The following is a 23,451-nucleotide window of genomic DNA, read 5'->3' as shown; positions in this document are numbered from 1 at the left end:
CTAAAAACTATCCAATCTTTTAGAAAATTGATTCATTAATCGTATAAAATTATGTGGGCATGGCTAAATGTTCTATATAGCTGAGAATATTCGACGGAATATCAAAAACGAGGAATATGTAAAAAGAACTTCAATTCGTCAGTATATTTACGGTATATTTTTTTAGTGAGACGGTATATTTCTGAGGGACAGACCGTATATAGAAGTACACATATAAGAATAAGAACATATATTCTTTCTATTTCCGCCCCCGGCCATCATGAGCAGTTCACTTTTTCCGTAATAATTTCAACCAAATGGTAAGTTGTAGAGAAAACAAGAGTGTAAATAAATGTGTGCCTTCATGATGTTTTTCGTATACCGCCCCAGTCTGAACAGACGTGTTGATTGGTTTTAAATTCTGATTACAAATGCCACATGCCGATGAGCATTTTTTGATGAAAGTATAATTAAATGTTATATCTCTCATTGCATTTACAGAACGCAGAACGAAAGCGGTCGCTTGCATTGTCTGCAGTTTGATGCTGATTACAATGTAGTCCAAGATTATTATGGAGATTCCACCGGCCTGGTGCTGCTGTGGTCCCACGTGTTGCCGGAGCAATAGTAAGGTTAGTTTCGTTCGGAAATGGATGTGAAGTTATTGTTTCTATGATGCTAAATATATACCGCCCCAGTCGGAAGAATAATGTCGATTGGATTTTTGTACTGATGCTTCAGTAATTTAGCTATCGTGAAAATTCGCACATGGATTGGTTTTAACCTCATTCTGTTCGTTTTCAGTGGCACCTACTGTACTCTCGCACCAGCAATGTCAAGACTGTCTGCAAGCCATGATCAAAGGTGAATAAAAACATCCACTGCGCACAATCCGATGTACTTTCTGTGATGACAAACCAAATAGACAAGCATATAACCGAATAATTATGTTGATACTCAAACGACTGACTCTAGAAAGTACTTCGAGTGCTCAAAAATGTTTGAAAATGTGCTAATGCTAATGTATGGCTCTTTACAGGTGGGTCAGCACGAGGAAATTCTGGGAAGACCAACTTCTTTTTAAATGGTAAGCAATCATCAATATAAATATTTACATATCTGTAGGTACCCCCTTAGGCAATGATGAACACCTTATTTAAGCCAAACAGTTATCCCTGTCATAAGATAAATTGATGATGCATTAAGCTGATCTTTCAAACTGTCTTGGCCAGTATTTCAACAAATTCCATGTGTGTTAACTCGACATTCTCTTCCTTACAGATTCCAATTACATTACCGAATTGGGGAACGAAAAAACCCGCCCCTGATTTAAGGTAAGTTTAGAGCACATGGCATCCATCAGTTATTCTGTTTATGATGAACACCTTATTTAAGCCAAACAGTTATCCCTGTCATAAGAATAATTGATGATGCAGTAAGCTGATAAAATCCGCTTAAAATAATACTCCATGTAGATGTGTCTGTATACCTATTGAAAACGCATTTTCTTTTTTGCAGAATTCTTGCAACCAATAATGACGTGTTGATGTGATGGTGGCCTAAGAAAATTGGGTAAGTTTCGTATCTCTGAAGAGTTCTTTAACATGATTATGATGTTTTTGAATACCGCCCCAGTCGGAGAAATGATGTCGATTGGTTATATTTGCTGATACACTAAAATTGTTATGTACTACATGTTATTTCATTAAAAGTTCGAGTATTTTATTAACTTTGATTATATTGTATCTTGCAGAAACCTCGGCTACTCCTTCGTTCGGTTGTTGTTCAGCTCAGGCGGTCCCATGAGATGAGGTGTGTACATATATATTTAAAATCCTTTGACCATATATTTACTCTGATGACAAACCTATAGACAAGCATATAACTGAATTTATGTGTGTTGCAACATTTACTCGACTGAATCCCTTACATTGAACAAACTAATGGTAGTTACTACTACTAAATTCGAATTATATTAATCGGTAATATGTATATTTATTTTAGAAGTTACTCCTTGTGGACCCAGTAGCGGATCGGGATCAGGACGATTGCTTTTTAAGGTTAGTAAATACTGATGAGTGCCACTATATAAAGGAAATTTCTATGATGAGCACTTTTTAAAGCCAAACAGTTATCCCTGTCATAAAAACAATTGATGATATACTAAACTGACAAAGCAATTTTCGTTATTTATATAAAGTCTTTGTGGAATATTTAAATAACAATTGGTTTATTTCATTGTAGATAAGAAATAGCATGCGGCCTTCATCTACAGGAATCAAAATGAATGAATGGTAAGCTTTCCCCACTTATTGAATGTTTTAAATGTAGTAAAAAGTAGGACACTCTCATGATGTTCTTAGATACCGCCCCAGTCGGAGAAATGATGTCGATTGGTTTATTTAGCTGATAGTTCCTATATCTAACATTATATTATATATATATTATTATGTTAAATATTGAGAAGAATTTGTATTAATTCTATTCTTATTTACATTTACAGGCTTTCTTTTGGGAAGATTCTGGAGGAAACCAATTTAATTTGAGGTAGGTTTCATCTTTCCTAAGTTCTGTAGGGAAAAGTAAAAGTAGGGCACTCATGTGATGTTTTTAGATACCGCCCCAGTCGGAGAAATTATGTCGATTGGTTTATTTAGCTGATATTTTCAATTTTTACCCATCCATTGTTGAATTATGCTCTTCAATACGTATTTATGTTATTGTTTTTTTTTTTTACATTTCCAGTTTGAACCATTGATGCATGGATTGTGGCATGGCCCTCTTGTGAGCTAATGGTACGTAATATTTAATTTGTTGACCCTCCACTGATTCCCTTTCATGACGAATACCTTGACAAGCATATACCTGAATGTTTATGTCGAATACACACTTGACTGATCCCCAAGCACACCCACCCACCCCCTCCGCTCAATGTGATTCATTCGCAATCAGTAACTGATTCGTATCTTATCCTTTTATTGCAGCCAGTGGCAGAATTCTGGAGAAAAACTAAACTGACTAAAAACTACCATAAATTTTCCGTTTATGTTATCCCTAATTGATGAATAAAAACAAAAGTTGTACTTGTAATATAACGTGATATATTTTATTTTGCATATTATGTATAGACATTCAATCTGTTCAGTTGTCGAAGGAGATACATACGTTTAATGCTACAAAAATTGCTTCCTTCTTTCGATTCAACCCAATTGTGTGGGCTACACATAAGAATATTCCATTTGTAAATGTTGACCTTTATATAAGTGGTACATATGCGTACAGTACAGTACAGTATATACTTTTGTATTCAATATTCATACATATATGGTATGTAAATATACATACATATATGCGTACGTTGTTACATATGTAAGGTTTATATATATATATGCTTGGGTTGGGCTTTATGTATTTGTAAATATATTCAGAAGGGTTACGATACACGTTCAAAAAACTCAACAAAGCAAATCAATTTCCCAGGCACTTGGCCTGCACTCGATACAAACTCGACTCGGCTCGACTTCCGTTTCCGCTTCTGCTGTCAACGAAACTGCCAACGTCAAATGCCAGAGGAAGCTTTTGATTCAACGAACAGCTAGTATAGGTAGGGTAGGGGCTGGCGGTAGTGCTGTTCTATAAATGGCACTAGTTTAGATATCGATATAAGATATTTCAGACTACCAGACAACATTTATAAAGAGTTTGTTCTGCTTTTACCTCTGCCTCACTAAATCTAAATCATTAGAAACTAAAGCAAAGTCGGGAGTATCCCGAGAGAGATGAATTTATGTTCGAATCAATGGAAAATAAAAATCTAACACATTTTATAGCATCAACGATGACTAACAGAAAGAAGATGAGTGAGAGGTGTAAATTCCGAGTGGAAGTTTCAAGGATATACTACATACGGACGAGAGAGTCCCAATCAAATGTCTTTCGGTTAGGTTAGCCTTCTCCGCCATAGTCGTCGATTTCTGTAACATTTCTCTTCTTTTTATTCGTATTATTCATAGGTGTTTTCAAAAAACAATAAGGAATCAACAATATTCATAAAATGTATCATTATAGAATATATGGTAAAATGTAAATCTAAAAACTACACATCTATAATAATATCTGTATAAATGTATGGGGTAGGGGGCGGGTATTGGGATATGCATACACACATCCAACCGAGTATATAGGTATGTTTTTTTTGCATTTGGTTTTTTTGTGGGTATGAAATAAATAATTATCGCATGCAGGTGAATAGATGTTGATTGAAAGACTGATAGATTGAGGCTCAAGGCTAGTGGCCAATGTGCTTCTTGATCAGGGCCTGCAGCAGTCGGACCTTGCCCTTCTTCTCTTTGTACTGGGCGTAGGTCTCCGTCTCGAGGGACCTTCGGTCCTGCTTCAGCATCTTGCGGCCGTTCTGCTCCTCGAACAGCGACTCGTACTCGCGTATGGTGGCCTTCAGCACGGCCTTCTCGTCGCGCACCCGCTCCAGCTGCTCCCACAGCTGGTCCAGGCTCAGTGCGGATATGTTCTCGCTAGAAGACTCCGTCGATCCAGCCGCCGTCGCTGGCGCTGGCGCTGCTGGACCCGTGGTGGTGGTGGTCGACTCATCGGAGGAAGCGTTCTGCGTGAGGGTATTTGGCGCCATCGAGTCGCTGGGTGAGTTGGTGGTCTCTGTGCTGTTGTTCGATGAATACTGCAGTGGTGTGGAGGTCGACTCGAAGACCATAGCCTCGTGCTCCAGGATGGTGGGCAGCTCCGGCACCCCAGTGCCAGTTCCGAACATAACAGTGCGGGCAACCAGACGCTTCAGCTGACGGTAACGATCGTACAGGGGCCGGGCCGCATCGCGCTCTTCCTTGTTTATGGGATGGCCGTAGAGATTCTCAAAATACAGCAGACCATGCTGGACGGCGGTCTTTTCCTGCACCAGTTGATCAGCGGTCAGTTCCTCCAGCTGCCCGGAGCGGTGGCCATTGGTGCGCTTCTCGTTGAGATTCTGCAATGGAAAGACGAGGGTGAGTACAGTGCATTGGATCAATGAAATCAATATGAAAATGACACTTCAATGCCACAGAAGCCCCCAAAAAGCACAAAACTGATAAAAGCCCCAAAGCGGGACGTAAACAACACAATCTATCAGCGCCACTGCATGGGGCATTATTTCATTGGGTCTCATGACAAACAGACAACAATCCCCGCGAGACGCCAAAAGGCCCAAAACAGAAATAGAAATAAGTGTAGAACTTTCGTAAACAGTCGCAAGACATTGCATTATATGCACAATATGCCTCTGTCTGGGCGGAAAGGCACTTTTGTGGCTGCTCTAACCATTATATCCACATACATATCCTCCTATACTATCCTATTCTCCACCCCTAACCTTCCATACGTCCAATCATTCTTGGCACAAACTCAATTTCGAGCAGATTCCTTTCGGCCCACTATGACAAACGTATCATTAATTTGTCAATCGAGAAAGAAGCGCAGAAGAAGGAGGCCTGTCCTACCCAAATGCCATAAACACATTCATATTTGTGTGTCTGTGCTTTGCTATTTGAATATAAATAGATATCTCATGAAACACTTATATAAAAGAAGCCTCCCAAATTGGATAAAATACATTTGTGCGGGTTCTAGAAGCCATACCCTACCTCTTGGGGATGTGCGATGAAACATTGTAAATGAACAATTTTCTTTTTCAAAAAAGCTCTCTACCGAGCATCCAGTATAAAATTATAAAAAGATTCAAATAAAATAAAAAAGAAATGTCATAATCTGTATGAATAGACATATGAAATTGTGGCTATACTTTGGATAATGATAAATCTATTTCGATTGATTTCTATCATGATACTGAAATACAATCTCTCCGCATAGCAAAGTGCTTTCGATAATAAATAAAAACCCCATTTAAAAGCACTCTTGTCACGGCATAAACACGTCGATCAACCGCCGAAATTCGTTTTTTTCCTCCCCAGACGAAGTTGTTTGTGTTTGAGCGGAAAATTTCGTTTTGTTTTGCTGTTTTCCCGTGCTGCTCTGACAATGGGGCAAGATCAAAGTTATTGCCAAATTGCTAAACATGTCACTGGCTGCTGATGCCGCTGCTGCGCCGGCTGCTCTCGAGACAATCCACATACAACAATCGTCGATCTGTGGCTCTCTGACGTCTGCTCCACTTGTTAATTGCCATCAAAATCTGTGTCTGTCTCGTGACAAGAGTGCGCGAAAGAGATGGGGATGGTCGATGGAGGATGATCTAAGAGGGAGTGATCCGTACCTGCTCGATTTCAGCGAGGGTGGCCTTCATGCGCTCCAGCTTCATGGCCGCCTCCTGGCACCCGGAGCCGCCGGCACCGCCACCTCCGCCCAGCTTGAGGCTGAGGGCAGCAATGGGATCAGTCTTGAGCTCGTGTCGCTCCTTCCGCAGCTTGCTCAGCTCGGCCAAGGCGTTCTTCACGTACTTGTCGTTGAGGCGCTCTGCCTGCGAGGGGCGATAGCCGAGCCGCTGCTCGAGTGCGTCCTCCAACTGGACGAGCTTCTTCTTGAGCACGGTGACCCGTCGGCCGATGGCCTTGAGGCGCTCCTCCGGCGTCTGGAAGGCCACCATCATGGCGGGGAGCACCTGCTGCATCACGTCGCGGGTGCGCATGTTCTCCAGCGAACTGAAAGCGCGCACCGCGTCCATCGTCTCCAGGCAGTCCATATCCTCGCAGCCATGCAGCTGCACGCTGGTTGCTTGCTTGGGCAGCGCTTGCGGATAGGGCATCACCTTGGCCAGTTGGGCGGCTGCATCGATGTTGCCGCCGACGTGGGGTCGGGAGTGAGCGTAGCGTCGGCTTAGCACGGGGGCGGGCTCATCCCCACGCTCCCACGGCAACGATTCCTGGGCCGATGTGAGGTCCGGGTTCTGCTGCTGTTGGTGCTGCGGCGGCTTGGCCTTGACGGGTGTGGGCGTGGTGTCGTCGCTGCCCGCCGAGGAGCTCGTTGTGGGTGTGGGCGAGATGTTGGAGCTTCTCTTCGAAGGTTGCTGCTGGAGCTGTTGCTGTTGCTGGTGGAAGTCGATCAGATTGTTGTCGTTGTGATCGGAAGCGGAGGAAGACGAGTTGGACTGTTGCTGTTGCGACTGCTGCTTCCTGCTGCTGATGAAACCGCGACGCTCGTACTTCAGGGCGGACAGGTCGTACTTATAGGCGCTCTGCTCGTCCCGCCTGGAGGGCAGATACTTGCCTCCGACTCCTCCGCTACCGCTGCCCTTCTTGGTGACGCCGGATTTGCGGCCTGGTGGCAGACGGGACTTACAGAAGCGTTCACTGCTCCTTCGGCGCTCGTGCTCGCACTCGCTGTCGTCACTGGCCTCCCGCTGCTGGCGGGCCGGACTGGTCTCCGAGCGCGGACGCTCTTTGGATCCCTGAACGATCTGGACCTCAATCGAGAGATTGGCCAGCGATGCGTTGTTCTCGCCGCCCTCCGGCTCCTGTGGCTGGGACTGGCCCTGGGACTGCTGTTCGCGCTCAAACTCCAGACAGTAGTTGGCGTAGCTGGCGGTGCGCTCAAAGTCCTCCGACGAGACGCGACGAATGACCTCGCATTGGGCCTCCAGCAGGTGGGCGGCCGCTGTCTTGGGGTCGCTGGGTGCGTGGCCCTGTGCTGGATCCGTGAGAAGCTCCTCGCTGTTGCTGCGCTGCAGTTTGCGATCCTGTCCAAAGACAGAGCTGCTGTCGAGGCGCTCCTTGCGCTTGCGGGATGACTTCTGCCATTCCAGCGGATTGATGATCTCAGGGAGATAAGTAGAGTTGAACTTTGGCTGTGGGGCGGCGCTGTTCAGATGTTTCTTGGCATCCGACGCCAAGGAAACCTTGGTCCTTTCGGGACTCTTCTGCTGGCGTACAGCGACTGCTGCCTCATGGCACTGGGTGGGGGCCGCCTTGGGTGCGGACGATGACGAGGAGGCTGACGATGATGAAGATGAATCTGAGACTGCACTGCCGCACGAGGCGGTAGACGATGATGAACCGGTGAGACGACTCAGGTCGTCTTCGTTCAGCCCAGTTGTGGGATGGCGCATGCCGCACTGCAAAGGGGGAAGAGAGAGGGAAATGGTGAGTAAAATTATTATATAAAGAACTAAAGAGGTAAATAATTAAACAGTTTCTCAAATGTCATACTATCCGCACCCTCTTTCCATTAAGTGAGTTAATAAAGGTCTGGCACTACGTGTCGTATGAGTAATGTTTTGTTAAAACATTTATTTTGTGCCCCGTCACGACCCATCATCAAGTGCTACCTCGAACCCCTTGAACTGGGCTTCGTCGATTGAAGAAAATCTTTCTAGTTTTCAGTTTCCAGATGACTGTTATATAAGTCACACACGCTTCCCATAAATAATTCATAGACTTTGGTCGGAAAAAGTCAGGTTTCCTTCAGTAACCAAAGAAAAATCAAAGTATCTTTACGGCTTGTGTAATCAAATGATGAAATCATAAATTGGATCAAAATTGAATGTTGACTAATTGAAGAAAATTTTAATCAAATAGTTATTCAATAATTTGAATTTCGAAATACCTAACGACATTTGACATTTGAATGAACTAATTAAATCATTTACGCACATTTTGGATTACCAAAGAGATTCTTAAAGTATTATAAAAGAAGAATATATTATTTTGTATATTTACCAAAAAATATGTAATAATTCTGGGCGTCATTTTGGTATGGTTTAATAATAATATATTGTATTTGTATATGTAGGTTGGTTGGTTGGCTAATCTCTATGGGAATCAGTCTAGCGGTGGGTCTGGGATTATCACAAGAATTATTGCACTCGAGGCGCCTCGATCACGTTCAATCGCTTGATTTGAATATACTTTGGTCGGTATAATCTTATAAATGTAATAAAAATGTCATCGCTTGAATTACGCTCAATAAATTTCAATTGAATTTAATTGAATATTTCCTTTCCCGGTACTTTCTTTTTTTTTTTTTTTGGTAAAACACAGTATTGTCTTCTCCTTTATGTTTAAAACAGACTACATGTCTCTGCGTCTTGTGTTTGTTTTTACAAGATTTTCTTTCGATATTTCACATATATTAATTATATTTCTTTTGGGCTTTTGGCGTTGGACGTTACCGCTGCCGACCGCACGGTGGAGAAGGAGGAGGAGGAGGAGAGAACCGTTTGCCGTTGCTTTCTCTGGGCGCACCGAATTACTATTAAATTGATTTCAGCCCCGACCTCGGGAATTATATGCGAAAATCTCGAGAGCCGAGCAACGGCAGCAGTGGCAGAGCGATAACTTGGGAGAACGGGAGGGAGAGAGCGCGCCTGCGCATGGCCAATGTTATTGTCGATCGCTGCAGCGCCTGCTGTGGGGGTGAGCAGGAGAGAGAGATAGAAGGTGCGAAAATGAAATGCAAACAGAGCAGAATTTGTCCAAGCAAGACGTATCAATACAAGGTGAGATATTCTTTTAAAGCTCTCTCACGGCAGTCGCCTACTTGTATAGTTGCAGCGCATTCACACGGAGAGCACAGAGAGAGCGGCGAATCATCTCACCTTGTATTCAATACAACTTTTTTGTGCTTTTCTTACCGGTACTCTCTTCCGCTGAAGACAGTAGACAGAGGAAGACAATAGGGGGCTTCTCTGTATGTGTGTTTGTGTTTGTTTGAGAGTTTAAAAATAAATCTGGCACTTGGGGCGCACAAAATTAGCAGGAGCTCCACACTTTATGGTCATATTAATGACATGAATTAATTTATTCACTTGTTTACTCCCCCCGTGTGCACCGACAGAACAAACAGCCGATGCGGCTCAAGCGCTATTATCGATTGATCGAACGGCATTTTGGCACTCGTTAAAGCTCTACGTACAGGTAACGGCACTTCAGCAAACAAAACGAAAACAACCGAAATAAAAGTGTCAACGGTGCATACACAAATACTTGTTCAAGAATAAATTTCAAGTGCAATGTCACGGCAGATCAATGCAGCAGCAGAACAGAGGCAAAAGCAGAACTGCAGCAGAGCAGAGCAGCGCAGCGCAGCAGCGCCTGGAACACTTACTGTCTGGCTTCTCTCTCTGCCTGCGTCTGCCTGTGAAAACAACTGAGTCATCTCTCTCTCTCTTCTAGGTTAACCGAATTTCAGACGGACAGAGAGCAGCTCCCCTGGAGTCTGTGCGTGTGTCAATCAACTCTTTCGTCAGCCAGAACGCCACAAACCAATTGAAGCCCTCGCGCCCTCTAGTGACGTCAATGGAGAGCGTGATCGAAAGCTTACGGCAAAGCAAACATCGGCTTGGAAGGACTCCCACCCTCCTCTCCGTCTCTGTTGTGGAGGCGGCGCGTGCAAGGTATTTTCAACTGGAATTAGTTGTTATCAAATTAATTAGACAACGGAAAGGGGAATTTGTTCGAGGTATTTTCTGGCACAGACAGCGACAGGTTTAAAGCCCCAGTCCCCCATCTAATGGCACCGCAATGGATAATGAATGGGACTGCAATCGATTTCTGCAGACTTAACGGAAGAATGTCTATAAATTGGTCTCTTCTTTGAATTACAAAAATATCAAAGAATTTCATTGACACATTTTGAGGTTTAATGGAATATTTAAAAGGATTTCTTCTTGAAGGTGTACATTATTCCCACATAATTTCTTGTTTTTCTAGTCAGTAAATATTCGAAAACAAATGCAGGTAATATTAATTCACCTTATGACGTAGGTACATAGCTGTGGTGCGTAGGTGGTTATTGGAATGCCATAAATCTACGCTTCATCGTCATCTGGGCCAGACATATCGTACGTACGATATGATTGTCATCATTGTGCCTGCCTTTCTCATCCAATTGTTTATGCAATAAAAATTGTGTACAGAGAATTGTGCACTTCCATATGGAAGTACATGACTCAGTCCCACAAAAGATCATATCGGATAGGACTCGAAAGTACTGGGGCCCGCAAGCCACTAAAAGCCACCGAGTGAACCGCAAAAAAGCATTACCACTTGGCCAATCATCTGGCATTTGTGGCGGACAGCAGCTGCCGAATGAATTGTCACAGAAATGTGCTTGTGTTTTCAGATAAAGATATCTAATAGGCCATGTTTTCCCACAAACACCAATGGGACGGGGAATAATCGATAAGAATCTGTCGTCATGAAGTATTTATGGACAGAACCATAGAGGAATTAGGAATTACAATTCTGGTTAAAGCAATCGGCTCTTGACCTGAGAGAGCTTTCGAATAGGTTCCTCTCTCCTGTATTATCAGTACGGAATCTGACAGATATGCAAGCCTATCCCGCTTCCACATTCCGGCACCGAATCCCATTCCAAAAGCGAAGAAGGTCGCATAATTGACACAATAAATGGTGGAGTACCAGCCACGCGCTGAAGCCAAAATGTTTACATGCAAAAACGGAACGAAAACAAAGTCAGGGGCACAATGGCATGGGATTTATGGGGCTTTTGTCGAGTGGGGGGTTGACTGCTTAACAACAGGCCACACAGCACAGGGGAAGCCGTCTCCGTCTCACGGAGATGCTAAAAATGGACCACGCGGCATATGCGCGATCCCTCGCAATGCCCGAGAGGTGAGATTTGCGCATTTTAACAAGCCCGTGCGAAAACGGCACTCGTCGGCATTTGGATCTCGGAGAATGGTGGGAGTACACGGGTGATGGGGCTATTAAACGTCGTACAAATATTGAAAAGTCATTTTCACCGGCTACAAGTACGAGTATTATGTTGATAAGAGCTCCACTCGGATCTACCTGGCAACATCCAAAACAGCCACAGACCGCCTAGCGCCGCCCGGGACCGGCTCGAACCGGTAGCAAACCGGTGACTGACTGCAACGCAACCCAAGATACATACAGCCAAAGATATCACGCTTTTGATCCGCACGAATCCACATTACTCTCTATTATTCTACGGCTCTCCCTATCAGAGTGGGTCGGATTGGGTTAGCAGTTTCAGTTTTCGTCTAAGTTGTATCAACAATTTTGATATGACGCTAGCTTTTAGGAAGGTCTCTCGAAATGGGGCTCTCTATACTCGTAAACACGACTAGCCCCAGCGCTAGCCTTAGCCGTAGCCGTAGCCATGTTGACATTTCATCAATTTGAGTGCCTCGGGGGCTTGGGGCTCGGGAATTTGGTAACCGAGCAGTAGACAGAGCACTAATGATTGTTTACGGGTATTTTCCGCCACCTACTTAGCTTTATTGATTTCCCTATAGTTTGTCTGGGAAAGTGCTTAATTATACATTTGGTATCTGTTCAGTGCTCTTTCTTTTAACTAATGAACATTTTCGAGTCTAGAGTAATCTACAAAGCATTTAGTTGTCTAAGGTCTACTGTTAAAGGTATCTGGTCTAGACTTCTGATTAAAAGCAATCTGTAAGGAACATTTCAATCTTAGGAATGGGATCGAAACTGATTTGAGGAGTGTGAGGAAAGAACGTGAAGAACCTTCTTAAAGAGCCTTATCTGCTTCCCGACTATAGCTCGTTCGGTCATCATTCATTTCCGAATGAACAATTCCATTAAAAACGGTGAAATAAAGAATGGAACTTCCCCAGTGCCAAGGGAACCCAACGAACAGCACGTACCTCTAATGGATATCGTGTATATTTATGTGCTATTTATAAAATCATAATTGAACGACAATTAATCACACTGACTGATAAGATATGGGGAGAACGATCAACGTGAACACTGATACGATAGATAGTGTGTTAAATTTATGTACTTCCTCGGGAATTTCGACCATCTCGAGTGCTGCCCCCTCTCCGTTCTATTTTAGGCAATCGGAAAAATCAATGAAATCAAGAAACAATTTCATTCTTTCTCCACCGCAAATCGCATCAATCACTGTGCTATCGACTAAACAAGTGACTACCTGGCTAATGGTACCCATCGCTCTCTCGACCTTCTTTCACCCTACAACCAGGCCACCCTCCTGCCTACCCACCACTCACTTATGTACGTCAATCTGTCGGTTAACGGCAGCCACATGTTGCGAGCTGCAGTTTGAGGATTGCGCAACGGTAAGCGGAACCACTCAAAGAACGCAGCAAAGAGACAGGTCAGAGGTCAGGAAGAGACCTGCTGTCATTCCCAGTCATTCCCAGTGTGGAAATGTCAGTTGGAAGTGGAATATTACGCGAAATGCAAATGCGGACACACACACACACACACACACACAAAGAAATGTAATGAAGCGTGCCGCCGAAAGCAAAAGCAAATGCTAAAAACACCGAAAACAAAGGTAAACGAAGCAAAATGAAAAGGTGCGGAAAGGAGAGGGGAGTGGGAGGCATAATTTGCTCAGCAAAAATACATATAAAATACCGCACTTTGTATACCCTCTAATAACACTATTGGCTCCCTTTACAGCTTTAAATATCTTTAAAATGCTATCAAATTTAAAATAAGTCCAGCTCTGACCTTTGCGTATCTTTTGTCCAAAAAGAATACGACTCTTTCTAGAAAGGCTATGCAAATTGATTGACAAATGAGGGAAAAGGTGAGCAAAGAAAACCAGAAGGAGAGGCATGGAACGGATGAAAATAAAACAAAAATAAACTCGCGTTCAAAAGAACTTTCATAATTGTCGGGAATTGGCTTGGGAATGAGGCATGGGATGCAATCAGAGCCACAAACAAAATCTATTGCTGGGCAAAGTACAGCCCACTCTTTCTCTCTCTTTGGCTCCGTAATTGCTCTCTCTCTCTCTCGCTCCTGAGGGATTCTAGCTTTTCTGACGTAATTCGTAATTACTGTTTGATCAACTTCTGTTGTTGTTTTTGTTATTGTTGCATTTTCAATCAATTTACAAATTCCATTCCTTTTTTCGCTCACTTTTCATCCATTCCGTTCGCTTTTCGTTAAAATCAATCAATTTCAATTGATTACAAAATAAAGAGAACAAAACCAACAACAACAAAAGATGGGAATTTCTTTTTCCAGTTTCGTGAACTTTGCCAACTCGTCGCATACACATATCCATACATATACTATAAATATATGTATATAAATAATAAAGGAGGATGTATGTACGATGTGGGCACGATATTTGCCATAATTTACGAGCCATGCGAAATTTGAACAGGTTTTTGTGCCATTTAAATGTTTCTTTTATTTGGTTTTGTTTCACTTTTAATTTAAAACACTTAAGTTTCGAAGCATATTCCCTTGAATTGAAATGTCTCGCTCTCTGCTCGGCGTGTGTCAGATGACAACCAAGCCAACCTATTCGAGAACACATGACTCGCGGCGAGGCCCGTGCCACACTCGTGACCAACTAAATGGACGAGATGCACAAGCGACATATGTACATACAAATGATACATATATCAATAGAATGAATACTGATCTTTGAAGGTATCTTTAGTATCTAACATAATCCATGTGTGGGAGTCTTTGGCTTAGAAAGCTTCAACTGTACTACTCAAAAAGTCAATGCAATAATCAAACAATTGTGTTAGATAAACCCTAGATACAATTCCCTTTCCTATGCCTATAGATGGTACACTCGTCCATCCTCTTTCATAAATTCCATCCAGTTCCAATCAATAACTATTGACATTCCCGTCGAGTCCAATGCTAATCCCCCGCTAATTATATTCCCATGGTGAAATTCGTTTCGGTTTGGGGTCTTTACAAACACAGTGTTCTCTGAAAATAAACGAAAACTGTTCAGTAGAGCAGGCCGCGTCGTGCGAAGTACAAATTTAAACAAACCTATAAATAACCCAGACAAAAATTGATCGTTTACACATTGAACTCTCTGATGGCGCTCTAAAAATAGAGATTTTCACGCAATTTGGTCGATGATTTCGTTCGCTAATCCGTTTACTTGTTAATTGAGTTTGGCAGACGCCATAATCGAATTGTGCATCCCCAGACAGACACGACACTCCACGCTACTCCATGCCTCTCCATTCCCAATTCCATCTCCAGGCAACAAACCTTAATTGCCTTTACACGCAATTATTTATTCAAACACAACTAAATCCCGGGGCATTGGCTGACAAAATAGTTTGTTTTTTGGGTCAACACGCCACGTCAGGGAATATGACATGACTATTGGAATTATCCTGGAAAGACAAAGGTGGCAAAGGGGCTAAGAGGGTGGGGGAGTGCCTGAAAGCAGGCAACACAATTCTTGCCACAACAATTCAGGTGAATACAAACAAAACGCATGGAATGGAGAGGAGAGGAGGCTTCACTGTGGCACTCTATTCTCTAAATGTATGTACAGCCATAATCTATGACTCAAACAGTAAACGAAGAAGAGCAGAGCAGAGCAACAAATATGTACAAATAAGCTGGAAAAAGGCAATAAACAAAGCGCACGACAAAAACAGAAAACAGAACAGAACAAAATGAATCGATGGAATGGGGAATGGGAAAGAAGTGGGCAATGGCAATCAGACCAGGAATGCGAGTTTAATGGAAAAATCAGTGGCAAATGTTACCAAGATAACGTATTTTGTTTGTCATAGACAAATACGATATGCATACAATAAATGTAGGGTATTAATAGAGCTATTGTTTACGTAGTACTTGCAGAATTCATGGTGTATGTAGTAAGTATTTGTGTGAATTGTGTAATAGATCGCAAATCGAATGAAATTTGTGCAAAAGCTTTTTGCAATTCGGGCCTTCTGTTTAATGCAGGTATATCTCGCCCACAATATGGATACCAGCAGGGGAAGGGGATTTTCTTGTCAACAGGCCAAAGCCAGCTCTGCCAGACGAGATTTTCTTTTTGGAAATTACTGGACGTCTGAAAATATGCAATGGTTGCCAGTGCCTGAGGTGATCCGATTACGTTGGAAACTTTTTCCATTGCCCTGGCCACATGTGTTAATTCCTTTATGAGAGCGTAATAAGATCGTAATAGTCTATGCAAATATTTGACCAGCAATCAACCATAATTACGGCGGACAGGTGCGAAATATATAAATAAAGACGTCCAAATGGTGAGGTCTAGACTACTATATGTTCTCTCTCTGAGAAAAATTGTTTATTTGAAAATATCATCAAAGTATTGTTTTCATTTGTGTGGAAATGCAAGTGGAGATATTTCTCCGAGTAAAGTTCAATGCACTCTTTTGATGATAACAAAGCTACATATGAAATATGATATTAAATCTAAGTAGACAAAAATCTACACGGTACGTTACTGTAGTACTAGTAATTGTGCATATTATGTATTCTATATTTCGTTATTTATATCTGCAATTATACTTACAATGCAAGCCTTAACGGACTTCCAAAGATTTCTCGCAAAGTCTTCAATCTTGCTGGTTTTTCCCCGTACGTTCGCCAGTTGCACGACGTTTCCTTTTAGAGCGTTGGGGAGTAAGGCAAGAGGGAGGAGTAACCCAAGAACGATGAATAGAGTTTCCGGGAAATCGGTGCACGCACAAAGTCACTTATCACGCCTGCTAACCGGACACCTGTGGGCGATGGCACATGCAGGAGTGCAGGGAGAGATTTCCACGAATCGGCTAGAGCCGTGTTTCTAGGGGAACCGAACCGAACAATTAAGCCGTGCCGCTGGACAGTCACATTGCCGATGATCCCAAAAAATACACACACGAACAAGCGGCAAGCGTTTGTGCCGGCTGGCTATTATCTATTGTCCGTCTGTTATTGTATCCCGGTTATCCTCTCCAACCAGGATTTCTGTTAACTTTGGTATTATAGCTTTTTTCCGTTCAATCTGTTGTTGTTGTTTGTTGTTGGTCCAAGACTATCTCTTATCGCTCTCTCTCTGTCTCTCTGCCTGTCTATCTGTCAGAGTCTCTTCTTCGCGCTTCCACGCCAACAAATCCGATGTTTATTCGCTCTTGAGTTTGATTTTTTTCTTGACCTTGTAACGACGGTTGCGCTGATCTATGACAAACTCATATCGCGATCTCTGCACATTTTCGCTATCCAAATCACAACAGCTCAGACCAAGCAGGCGCAGAACTCCTAGCGAATACGTTGTGACTGAATTATAGGGCCTGGATCGGTGCGAAATCGGTGTCCGCTGCAACAGCTGCGGTTCAGGCGTGGGCGTATGGGCGTAGGGCGTGTGTGGCTGCCTCTGGATGATGCACTACCGAGCGAATGAACGGTTAAGTGTTGTATGCCACTCTCGACCGGGCTTTCAATGTTTGGGGCGTCAATGAGCAGGCGGCGCGCACTTGACAAGCTTTTTGTATCGAGAGATGACGTTATCCTGCGATCGCTCGCAGTCTTTCTCTTCGGGTTTGCAACTGCACTTTTCTCTCTTCGGCGTTCTTTCTAGATGTTTCTCTCCCCCCTTAGGTGGTGGTGGTGGTGGTGGTGCACTCTCTCAATATTTCGCTTCCCTCTCGCTCTGGCTGACTACGGCTGCTTCAAAAAGTGTGTGGACACGAGACGATATCTAAGCATGTGTCTCTGGGGTTCTTGGCTGCCGCCGCCGACGCTGCCGCTGCCGCTCCTCTCCCGCTTGCTGCTTGCTGTTCTCCTTCCTCCCGCTCTTCTTCTCCGTCTGTCTAAATGTTTGTTTCCCTTTCCCTCTGGCACTCGGCTTGCAACGGTCGCCGTCGTAGTTGTTGCTCGCACTTTTGCCTGACTCTGCAATTGGCCAATTATGTAAAACGTGGCTAAGAGTCGGTATTAGGCAGCTTCGAAAATGCACGAATAGGTGTGTGTGTGTATGTGTGTACTTGAGTTGTAGTTGCTTTTGCTTTAGCCTTTGACTCTGCGTTTGCCTTTGATTTTTGCACTGCTCTCAGCTCTCCGTTGTAATTGTTGTCGGCGAGGTCATCGACGCGCGCGTATGACAAAAATCGATATTCCGCACTGCAATAGACAATCCAATCGTTTGTTGATTTTGGCTTGAACTTGTTTTTGTTTTTTGAGTCCGCTTTTTAGTTGGATAATTCGTTGTCCCACTCTTCACACCGCTGCGAAGGGGCAACAAAAGGCAACGAAAGAAAAACAGAGTAAACTTCTCATACGGCGACTATGAAAATCAGGCTGAAAACTTTCCGCTCACTTGGTGGCACGTTGTGGACGCGAAGAGACGAATTTTTTGAGTGGCACACACACAACCGACGCGGTGAAAGAGTTTGTATCGTGTGCCTGCGTGTGTTCGACTTCCCTCTCGCTCTGGCCTTTGCTTTGTGCACTGCTCTCAGCTCGCTCTCGATTGTAGTTGTTATACGACGTTCTCTCTCTCTCTATCTCTCGTTTATCTCTCTTTTGCTTTGCGCAAGTCTGATTGCGTGAGTCTGTTTCTTTACAGTTTCTCTGGAGAGGAGGAGAATATAATAAATTAATTATCTAATTCGTTTCTCGTTAATTAATAAAATGCAGATGTTTGCTGACACCCTTTCCTCGGGGGCTCTGTTCACAGGGGAGAGAGTTGAAAAATGGGTGTGTGTGAGATAGAAGCTGTGAGTGTGTTCGCTGTCTTCAGCTGTTGATGACGCGATGACGTTGCAAATGAAACGCATCCCAAAGAGCTTTTCGTTTCGTATCGATTCGCTATCTCGCTCGCTCGCACTCCTTTCATACGCTCGAGATTAGATACTCTTGCTCATTTTTTCCTTGCTCTCAATTATGATTCATTTTAATGCGTTCATTTTCGGCGGCATTTATACACATTTTCATGTTTTGTTTATCCATTTTTGAAAAGCCTGCAAAGGGAGAGAGAAAGAATGATAAAGATAAAATTATTTAAGAAATCTAATTAAATCCTGTCCAATTATTGCTCTTTCAATTCCCGTGCATAGCATTGATTGCACAATGCAAAATGCAACAACAACCGCAAGCTCAAGAATTAAGTCCAATTGCGGGCAATTTACAGTTACAGCCACCCTCTGGCAGTGCGCCATCAATTGAAGCTTGAATCTGCTATCCATCCCCACCCTCACTAAATGAACCCCAGCGAACTTTCCAGAAATCCTACGTATTCTTGTGTTCGCAAGCACTTTCGTTGCACTTTGTAAAGTGTGAAAGGGGGTTGGGGGATGGGGATGGTCAGATACCGTAATGGCCAAACAAACACACAGCAATGTACACACAAATAGTGCCCAGATTTGCATCCAAATTGATGTGGCACTCGGACTCGGCCAGCAGCCATAAATAAAATTTGAGTATATGCAAATGGGAAAATACGATGGTGGGAAGAGCAGCCTCAGTATTCGAAGCATTGGATACCCTAATGCAGATTGTAAACAAATTTGGTTGAGCTATCTAAAAACAGTGAAAAGTAAATGTAACATTCAAAGAAAGAAAAAAGTTGTTCTTCAGTGTGATATAGGGATCCTATAAAAGCCTTTGGACAGATATGTACATGTGCATGTTTACTTCCAATGTCAATAATACCCTCTGAAAAGGGTATATGTAACTAGCAATTGCGGGTATCGTTTTGTTTGTATTTGCTTACTCAAAGATTGTGGACTTGCATAAATCTTTATCCGGAGTGTTCTGGCAATAAAAGCAATATACTATTGGGGAAAAACAACACCGAACAGGATAGGAAACAACAAATTAACTTGATAGCCCCATAAGAAAAGGAAAATGTCAACGAAAAATGTACTCTTGAAGGAAATAACCCCAATTAAACCAATCCGAAGCTACGGCTTAAGATATATTATGCACCAAAGTTCTATATAATGTCATAAAAAATTCCCAATTGATTGATGTCCGATGAGGATAACGATGATGATGATGTCTGGCACTTAACCTTAGCTCCCACAGATGGATATTTTGCGTGCCAGTTCTCGTAAATCCTAAGTGAAAACAAAATAAACAAGCGAAACTCTTTCAAATTCTTTAATGGCTATATTATATATAGCGATTCGTAGATATATCTATATACATATTATATATGTACATACAAATGTCTTTGACGTCGCAGACAAAAAGCGAAAATAGCTGAAAAGCTTTTCTTATGTTTGGAAAAGAAATAAAATAAATAAAAAATCACAAAAAAGAAAACGGAAGGCGTATAAATTATAAACATCCGAATGGGAAAAACATGTCTGTTCCTGTTCCTGTGTGAGTTTTTGCCCAGACCGGAAGTGGCGCTAAGAGAGGGTCCCTAGAGGTCCTGGGTCCTGCAACACCTGCCTGTGCCTGATTCCCATTTTATATAAGCGTTGACCCAGTCTTCTGATGTATGATATACATACATATGTATGTCCATCTGACCAAGTATAGCCAGATCTACTGAGTTCACCTCCAAATTGTTCTTGCAGATGCAAGTGCCACACTCTGGGGCACACTCGGTATTTACCTAATTTTGGCTGCTTTTTTCTGGGAATTCTGCCACACACGGACACTGACACACCAACAGAGACTCTTCCACTGACTCGGGGAAAATATACTCTGACGCGATGCGGATAGAACAGAATGCGACCACGCCGTACGAGAAACCAACCTCAACTGAGTGGAGCTCTGCCGCCGAGTGGGGCACGTGCTCGAGGCATCGTACGGCTGTAGTGGAGCCATCAAAGCGAGAGAGAAACCAAGCGAGAGAGAGAGGTGGGCAGATTGTTACTGAATGGAATGCAGCCGAGGCAGGACCCAATGACCCCCTCGTGTCGCCTCGGTGTAAGTCGCTCTCTGAACTCTGGTGCTGGGCTGGGCTGGCGCTGGACAAGGACGGGCTGCACTTTTAGGCGTCATAGTCTCCATAAAAACACCCTCCATCGCTTCCACAGGGCCTTAATTAAATATCTCAAATACGTGGCGCTAATGATTACGCCCACCTCCACGTCCACGTCTATGTTCATGGGATGCTCATACCCGGGCTCCCGTCAAACCCCCTCATAATATATGCATGTCCTTGAACACACACTCAGTTCTCATCCTCTGACGCCTTCTCCTTCCTATGCGTTTGCTCTTTTTTACGGGTTGCGTGGTGGTGTGTAGGTGTCCTTTGACAATGTTGCATGTTGCATGTGAGCAAGGGTGATTGAGAGAGCAGCGTTGAAATGGATTTTTGGGATTTTTCTTTATGGTTTGAGGCTGGTTTCCCTTCTGCTCGCGAAACTTTCGCTTATTCATGCGCTTATTATACTATTCGAGTACATACCCCCTTCGAGTACATCCAACCGATAATCCCCATTCCACATAAATCAGTTGAAACTGAAAAATTGGACACTTGCCAAATTCCCTACATTTTTAGCCAAATCAAAATATATGTACAGATGTGCATTTATACATTGAAAAGTCTATATCTGCGTTGCTCTTTGCACACAATTATTGTTTACTTCTTTCCATCATCATCTGTGCAACTACCTACCCCTATCCCCTGCTGCAGTTTTCTCAACCATTTTTCCCCCACATTTGTTACGGTTTTCGTTTGTGCTCTGTGCATTTTCTTTCAGCCATAAAATTTCCACCGCGTTTCGCCAAAATGCATTACACAATGTACATATTGGGGCGAAGCCATCGAAAAGAAGAGGAAATGATGTGATAGAAAGTCAGATTACGAAATAGAAATGGAAAAGGAAAATTGCCGGCAATCCCAAAACGGAAACGGGAAATAGTTCGAGAGAATTCTTGAAATTGTCAAAGTATATACACAAATGTTATGAAACTTTTCTATCCATTCTTTGGGGGAAGTTGCAACAGATGATCCGGGCAAGCAGATCCCTGGACGGATAGAGTCCCTTGGTCCTATGTACATTTCGCTGAATAGGAGAATGGTTATTTTAGGAATCTGTGAAAAGTACGCGTTTACCTAAAAATAGATGACCCACATACTCGTATGTAGGTAGCTTCTGCTCCTGTTTCCATTGCTCTCCTTCTGCACTCATAACTTTGGACCCTGTCGGTGCTCTTCTTTTTCGGACAACAGATGTCGAAGCAACAATTACGTAGCGTGGCGTAGACAAAGCACGTCCCGGAGCATCCATCCTGATGGATCATCTCCAGCCCACATCTGCATCGCATGTTTTCGTGAATGACATCCAGAGGGTGGACTGTGCGCAGGCCCCATTCCATCGATTCGACGGACAGGCTCTCTCCATTACGACTTGGGATAGGGCATGGGAGTAAGTGGTGAGGCACCGGTACAGGTCTGAGGGTATTCTTCCCCGCGATGATGCTGTGAAATCAACTGCGTAGTAGGCAAAAGTCAACAACAGTGTCGGCTATATGTATACTATACATATACAGATGTACATATGTATGTCTGTATGTTGGATATGTGTAGCGATTCGGGGGGTGTGGCACCTGCTGCCTCAGTCGTTGAGGAGTGTCAAAGTGCTGGGGTGGGATAGTGGATAATTCGAGCGAATTTAACACGCAATTTCGTCAGACTGGGAATAACCCGTGGCATGGGGTGGCGGGTGGTGGGAGCTGTCCCAGAGTGTAGGTCAGTTTGCACACTTTCGCTCGCTCTCTCCCTCTCTGTTTAATCGAAAATTGCATGCGAAAGCGTTATCCTTGGCACCAAAATAGTCCATTGCCCGCACTTTTGACAGTTTAAATTTTCACTGCTGTCAAGGATAACAAGGATGCGAGTGACGTATGCGATTCGGTCGATGGGCATGGGTAGAAAAACCTTGAAAATTGAGATCAAAGAGTCGGAGACGTTAGAACTGATGGATCACGAACACACACCCACACACCCTCACACCTATATACATATTTCACCTGAAGAAGACTCGTCCAGTGGCAATGCACCATTGCACCCAACTGTGTCAAGTCAAGGTGCACTTTGAATGCCACTTTTAATATATTAACACGGATGAGCGAGCAATTGATACAAAAACGATTTCAAGCTTGGCGGCAAAATCATGGCCCCGCCAGTGATGGGCGCCGATATGCTAAACGATCGAGTCGAAAATTCTATATTATTGGGCTCACAACGTATCGGTTTTATACCATCAATTGAAGGCATACATATTCTTCTTTGTATATATTGATGTAGGATTTACGGCATACTTCCATACGCAGGTTTTTTTTCCACTGGACTGCACTCGATACTTTCACTGACCACTTTCAAACAATTCCACTTCGGCGCGCAAATCTGTCGATTTTATCGCACCAACATCCCTGCATTCTATGAAACTAAAATGTAGTTAACATGTAGCAAATGTCAGATGTAGAATGACGCACCTTTAATGCATTGGCCTTTTTTTTAAACCTTGTTTTAGCCAAAAACAATAAAAGCAAGAACTAAAAACAAACCAGTTTAGTACAAAATTAATTCATTAATCGGATAAAATTATATGGGCAGGGCTAAATGTTCCATCTGGCTCATAATATTTGACGGAACATCAAAATTAAGCAATATGGTTTTCAATCCTTGACGGAGAACGATTAACCTATTATAAGCCAAGGGGGAATTTAAAATTTCCACCGAAAATAATGAAAATTTACTAATTTTAGCGCAGTTCAGGTGAAAGATGTCGTGGTTTTTGAATGGATCTACAGAAGAATTTACAATAGATAATATTTT

General features: G+C 43.1%; 2 protein-coding genes, 2 long non-coding RNA genes and 3 other non-coding genes across 9 annotated transcripts; 6 read left to right on the top strand and 1 right to left on the bottom strand.

Moving 5' to 3' along the window:
* The first annotated feature begins 202 nt into the window (after positions 1-202).
* Positions 203-3,069, top strand: LOC26533181 (uncharacterized). The gene is made up of 12 exons (XR_001452270.2): positions 203-299; positions 481-611; positions 784-843; positions 1,019-1,066; positions 1,261-1,313; positions 1,498-1,551; positions 1,733-1,791; positions 1,984-2,039; positions 2,224-2,273; positions 2,483-2,526; positions 2,725-2,774; positions 2,964-3,069. It is a non-coding gene; the product is annotated as an uncharacterized lncRNA (long non-coding RNA).
* LOC6898597 (small nucleolar RNA R38) lies at positions 1,112-1,196 on the top strand. Its single transcript, XR_053484.2, has one exon. It is a non-coding gene; the product is annotated as a small nucleolar RNA R38 (small nucleolar RNA).
* On the top strand, positions 1,346-1,428 carry LOC6898596 (small nucleolar RNA R38). Its single transcript, XR_053483.2, has one exon. It is a non-coding gene; the product is annotated as a small nucleolar RNA R38 (small nucleolar RNA).
* On the top strand, positions 2,075-2,158 carry LOC6898593 (small nucleolar RNA R38). Its single transcript, XR_053480.2, has one exon. It is a non-coding gene; the product is annotated as a small nucleolar RNA R38 (small nucleolar RNA).
* On the bottom strand, positions 3,067-20,420 carry LOC4804663 (protein FAM13A). 2 transcript variants are annotated; one of them, XM_015184607.2, is made up of 4 exons: positions 20,275-20,420; positions 16,243-18,670; positions 6,260-8,053; positions 3,067-4,975 (listed from the first exon to the last, which is right to left on the bottom strand). In XM_015184607.2, exons 3-4 carry the CDS (start codon positions 8,045-8,047, stop codon positions 4,268-4,270), a joined length of 2,496 nt encoding a protein of 831 aa, XP_015040093.2. In that variant the 5' UTR covers positions 8,048-8,053; positions 16,243-18,670; positions 20,275-20,420; the 3' UTR covers positions 3,067-4,267. The 2 variants fall into 2 exon arrangements, with proteins under 2 accessions (XP_015040093.2, XP_001361188.5); XM_001361151.5 differs by lacking the exons at positions 16,243-18,670; positions 20,275-20,420 and adding an exon at positions 8,658-9,402.
* LOC26532023 (uncharacterized) lies at positions 9,207-23,451 on the top strand. Of its 2 annotated transcripts, XM_015184606.2 has the most exons (4): positions 9,207-9,377; positions 9,775-9,854; positions 10,113-10,333; positions 23,382-23,451. In XM_015184606.2, the coding sequence occupies exons 1-4, from the start codon at positions 9,227-9,229 to the stop codon at positions 23,443-23,445; spliced, it is 516 nt and encodes a 171-aa protein (XP_015040092.1). In that variant the 5' UTR covers positions 9,207-9,226; the 3' UTR covers positions 23,446-23,451. The 2 variants fall into 2 exon arrangements, 1 of the variants encoding a protein (XP_015040092.1); XR_001452267.2 differs by lacking the exons at positions 9,775-9,854; positions 23,382-23,451 and having other exon boundaries at positions 9,303-9,436; positions 10,113-10,671.
* LOC117183758 (uncharacterized) lies at positions 14,709-17,388 on the top strand. The gene is made up of 2 exons (XR_004468919.1): positions 14,709-15,574; positions 15,633-17,388. It is a non-coding gene; the product is annotated as an uncharacterized lncRNA (long non-coding RNA).

The sequence above is a fragment of the Drosophila pseudoobscura genome, chromosome 3, assembly GCF_009870125.1.
Source record: "Drosophila pseudoobscura strain MV-25-SWS-2005 chromosome 3, UCI_Dpse_MV25, whole genome shotgun sequence".
Lineage (NCBI taxonomy): Eukaryota > Metazoa > Arthropoda > Insecta > Diptera > Drosophilidae > Drosophila > Drosophila pseudoobscura.
The sequence above is the reverse complement of the archived record's forward strand: the minus strand, read 5'-3'. Positions and strand labels throughout refer to the sequence as shown.

What these genes read in the sequence shown, in the direction of transcription:
- LOC4804663 (XM_001361151.5), bottom strand. Translation starts at nt 8,687, where the DNA reads ATGACGCCCAGAATTATTACATATTTTTTG. An exon ending in GAATTATTACATATTTTTTG is followed by an intron (nt 8,054 to 8,657) that starts GTAAATATACAA and finishes CCCCCTTTGCAG; the next exon opens with TGCGGCATGCGCCATCCCAC. An exon ending in CCCTCGCTGAAATCGAGCAG is followed by an intron (nt 4,976 to 6,259) that starts GTACGGATCACT and finishes TTTCCATTGCAG; the next exon opens with AATCTCAACGAGAAGCGCAC.
- LOC26532023 (XM_015184606.2), top strand. Translation starts at nt 9,227, where the DNA reads ATGCGAAAATCTCGAGAGCCGAGCAACGGCAGCAGTGGCAGAGCGATA. An exon ending in GCAGGAGAGAGAGATAGAAG is followed by an intron (nt 9,378 to 9,774) that starts GTGCGAAAATGA and finishes GTGCACCGACAG; the next exon opens with AACAAACAGCCGATGCGGCT. An exon ending in GTGGAGGCGGCGCGTGCAAG is followed by an intron (nt 10,334 to 23,381) that starts GTATTTTCAACT and finishes TACTAATTTTAG; the next exon opens with CGCAGTTCAGGTGAAAGATG.